Source organism: Rhinoderma darwinii, chromosome 3 (assembly GCF_050947455.1).
Source record: "Rhinoderma darwinii isolate aRhiDar2 chromosome 3, aRhiDar2.hap1, whole genome shotgun sequence".
Classification (NCBI taxonomy): domain Eukaryota; kingdom Metazoa; phylum Chordata; class Amphibia; order Anura; family Rhinodermatidae; genus Rhinoderma; species Rhinoderma darwinii.
In genome coordinates, this window is record NC_134689.1 from 87,065,934 (window position 1) to 87,069,779 (window position 3,846).

General features: G+C 48.2%; 1 protein-coding gene across 1 annotated transcript; it reads right to left on the reverse strand.

Annotated features, from left to right (window-relative positions):
- Positions 1-420: 420 nt before the first annotated feature.
- LOC142751020 (uncharacterized) lies at positions 421-2,100 on the reverse strand. The gene is made up of 3 exons (XM_075859994.1): positions 1,678-2,100; positions 1,322-1,475; positions 421-1,206 (listed from the first exon to the last, which is right to left on the reverse strand). Exons 2-3 carry the CDS (start codon positions 1,420-1,422, stop codon positions 543-545), a joined length of 765 nt encoding a protein of 254 aa, XP_075716109.1. The 5' UTR covers positions 1,423-1,475; positions 1,678-2,100; the 3' UTR covers positions 421-542.
- Between the last annotated feature and the right edge of the window lie 1,746 nt (positions 2,101-3,846).

Consider the following 3,846-nt stretch of genomic DNA (forward strand, 5'->3'; position numbering starts at 1 on the left):
TAGGGACTCCCAAAACATGAGGTCCCTTGACGCGGGTTGCGAGCTTACATCTGTCGGGGTTTGAGCAGGACTTTTGACATTTGGCAACATGCTTTCTGGAGATAGAATGATGGGCGGCCTAAAGTTATGCAAGTCCAATTGCAAGTGTACTTAGTGTGCTTCGGGGCCCATGACAGCACCCAAACGTTCGCACCTCTTGCAAACAATGTCAAACCCCGAGAGATTAACTAAAACCTCATATCACGTGTGCATGCATTGGGCCCAAAGGCCAGAAGTGTGAGAGGGTATAGCCAAAAGAAATGTGGGTCAAACATTGTGTTGAGGGGTCTAAAATAAAAACAACACGCAATAGAAACAATCTACATCCATGTTTTTAATGTGTTCGGAATTCACACAACGGAAACATGGTGTGGTCAGGAAAATACACATACATATTGTAGAAACAAACAAACACCAACATGGTGTAATCTACATGAGAGGACGAGTTGCCATCCCTTCATAAAAAACAAATTGGCCGCCCAAATATCACGACACCAACACACTCACAAGTGTTGGTAGTGGTGGCCCGGGGAGGAATACGCCGGCATTTCAGCACCACTATGCTGGACCTGGAGCTGCGGAGGTTGTTCCTCGCCAGCATAGTGGTGCTGATGTTGTCCGTGGTACGTTGGGGCAGGCAAGTGGGGAGCCATAGGGCGCATATAGGGGTGCGGCCGTGGCATCTGGGGGGCTGGATGGTATGTTGCCGGCATCTGGGGCGTGGTGGCCGGCATGGCTAATCCGCGCCACTGCTCAATGGCCGTGAAGCAGTGGTTTGGATCGTGGGGCGGTGTGGAGGCGTCGATCAAGGTTATGATCGACGCTTGCAGACGGGCCATACGATCCATGGGGACCAGCCGGAGTAGGGGAACGATGCTGCGCCCAAAGGAGTCGTTCCCGTCCTCATCCGTGGCTCGGCGTAGATATTCAAGGACCCGGCTATCAACTTGCCCAGCAGCGGAGGCCTGTGGAGCACGGCGCCGGTGAGTGGGGTCACGCACGGGGCGCTCCTCAGCCGGAGAGGCGACGGCCCATGCAGACTGGACAGGGGCGGGGTCCAGGGGTGTCGGCTCAGGGCTAAGGGGCAGGACATGGGCAGCAGGAGGTTCCGGCAGAGACTCTCCGATGTCCGTCTCCTCAGTTGTATCCTCCAAATTGTCGGTGGTTCTATAATGGGAAAATTGCGTAAGAACAGAATATAGAACAATGCCCACAACAACACGATGGCAAACAGGAGATGGGCGAACACACATTAGACACATGCAAAAGCAGAATCTCTTACGTGCGCATCTCCATTATGTCCTTCAGGAACATCAACTGTTTTGTGTACATGTAGGGGCGCTTACGCGAGCCGCCATCTCCGCTGCGTCCCTTTTCCCCCATTTCTCAGCGGAATTGGTCCCGGCAGCTCCGCCACCGTGTTTTGATGTCTTGGACTGTTGGAGTAAAAACAAATATAACGCCATAAGAACTGTGCCCTCTCACTAAAATGAGGGGCCCTGCCCTGCCAATGACATGGTACACGGTGATGCGCCTGCTCCACAAAAGGTCATTGGGCAAATGCGCGGAAGACGCATACAGGGCCCCAGTTCTTCAATAGGGATGACATTGCATTGCAGGAAAAAACATGGTACTCACCCAACCGACTGCGGTCCCGGGTTCGGCCACTCTCCCACTCCTCGCCAAAAAGCTCCCTCGCTACCTCCTCCCAGGCATTCTCCTTGACCGTGCGGTCGTGGTACGCCTCCGCGCGAGTGTCCCAAATCGCACCGTGGCCCTGGACCAGGGCGATGAGGCGCTCCACGTCAATCCCACGCGGCATGGCAGCAGATGTCAGTGGAGGGAAAGTTCTGTGTCAATAGGCTTGTCCACTCGCAGTGAAAACTCAAGCACTTCCTGGTTTTTGTTTGCTTTGTCCAGCTTTATAAACTCTTTTTCATGGACATAACAAGTGATGCGTGAAATTCGCGCATGCAACGCAGGAGCGTCCGTGTGTCATGCGTGTTTTTCACGCACCCATTGACTTCAATGGGTGCGTGATGCGCGAAAAACGCACGATTATAGAACATGTCGTGAGTTTTACGCAACGCACTCGCGCTGCGCAAAATTCACGCATCGTCTGCACTGCCCCATAGAGTAATATAGGTGCGTACGACACGCGTGAAAAGCATGCGCGTCGCACGCGCGTATATTACGCTCGTGTAAATGAGGCCTAAATTTGACATTAGGCTACATTCACACGACAGTAAAAAAAAAATGGCCATTAAAAACTGATTAACTGTCAGAATTTTAAAGCCCGTTTTGCATCGGTGTGTCTCCAAGTTTTCATCCATTTCCAGTCCATCTGTCCGTTTTTAATGGCCGTTCCCCATCCGATTGCCATCCGTTTTTCATGGCTGTTAAAAAAGAAAAAGGATGGATTTAATTTGACAGGGTTTTTTTTGTCCCAACCCCCTAAAAACACAACATTGCCCATGTAGATAGTGCCCCAATGCCCCTGTAGATAATGCCCCTGTAGATAGCACCAGTGCCCACATAGTGCCAGTGCCCACATAGTGCCACAGTGCCCCCATATAAAGTGCCACAATGTCCATGTAAAATAGTGCCACACCCACCTTGAAAATAGCGTCACACACAATCACCGCTGTAGATAGCGCCATTGGGGCTCCCTCCCTCCCACATTGCACTTAGATGGAGCCAGACACTCCCTCTAGGAGTAGAATCCCCAGCCAGAGCAACGGCAATGCCCTGGCCGGGGATTCCGCTCCAGGTGGAGTCCCTGATGTTACTCTCCATATATGGACAGTGATGTTAGGGGCTTTGAGATGCCGGAATCCCCAACCAGAGTCAATGATGTCAAGGGCTTTCCCAAGGCAGGAGTCCCCAGCCAGAGAGCTTGCAATGCTCTGGCCGGGGACTCCATAGTTGAAAGCCCTGACATCACTTTCCGTAGATGGACAGTGACATCAAGGGGTGTTACAAGGATTGATTTTTCAAAAACGGGCATTAAAAACTGATGCATTGAGTTTTATAGGGGCCGTTGGGCCGTGAAAACGGCCAAAAATAGAACATGTCCTATTTTTTGACGGCTTGTTTTCACGGGCTGTTAAGAAATACAGCCATAGAATTACATTGTGCTGCTTAAAAAAACATCCGTCTCACTGCCATTTTTAGCCGTCATGTGAATATAGCCGTAGGTTTTTGTTTGTTTTTTTGTGGCAATGTTACCAATTTATTTCAATGGGGAAAAGTTGCAAAAAAAAAGTAATTCAGATGTTGTGTTTATTAGAAACATCTCTATTAAACATATTGTAGAACTTTTTCTTTGAAATACAAGGTTACGCAAAGCAGTTGGGTAATTTTTTTTTTTTACGTATTTCAGTTCTTTGGGGTCAGTCTTCTAGTTCTGGTCATGTGAAATTCCACATTATATTGCAGCTTTAAGCTGTATTATCAGACTCCAGATTTCAAGGAATTTCACTGTATTTAGTTTGCCTTTACAATATAACATGGAAAAGTTCACTGTACCATTGATGTTAATATAAGTAGTGCTTTGTTCTTGAAAGGGAAAGTCCAGTCAAATTAATTTTTTGGCCATGTAATATGAGCATTATTGCTCCAATTATTAAGACATGTGATGCGTGTCAGAGCTCACAGATCCAGGGAAATCTCATTTCTATATGGGTTACATAGAAATAAATTTGGCTATATTTCCCTCAAATGTTTTTTTTTATTTGTTAAAAGGGCTTCACAATTCGGTATTAAACAATTTTCTATTTTTGCAGTAAGTGGTAGTGTTGCTTTTAG

Coding starts and splice junctions, on each gene's coding strand:
- LOC142751020 (XM_075859994.1), bottom strand. CDS start 1,422: ATGGGGGAAAAGGGACGCAGCGGAGATGGCGGCTCGCGTAAGCGCCCC. Junction 1,207..1,321: donor GACATAATGGAGATGCGCAC/GTAAGAGATTCT, acceptor TTCCCATTATAG/AACCACCGACAATTTGGAGG.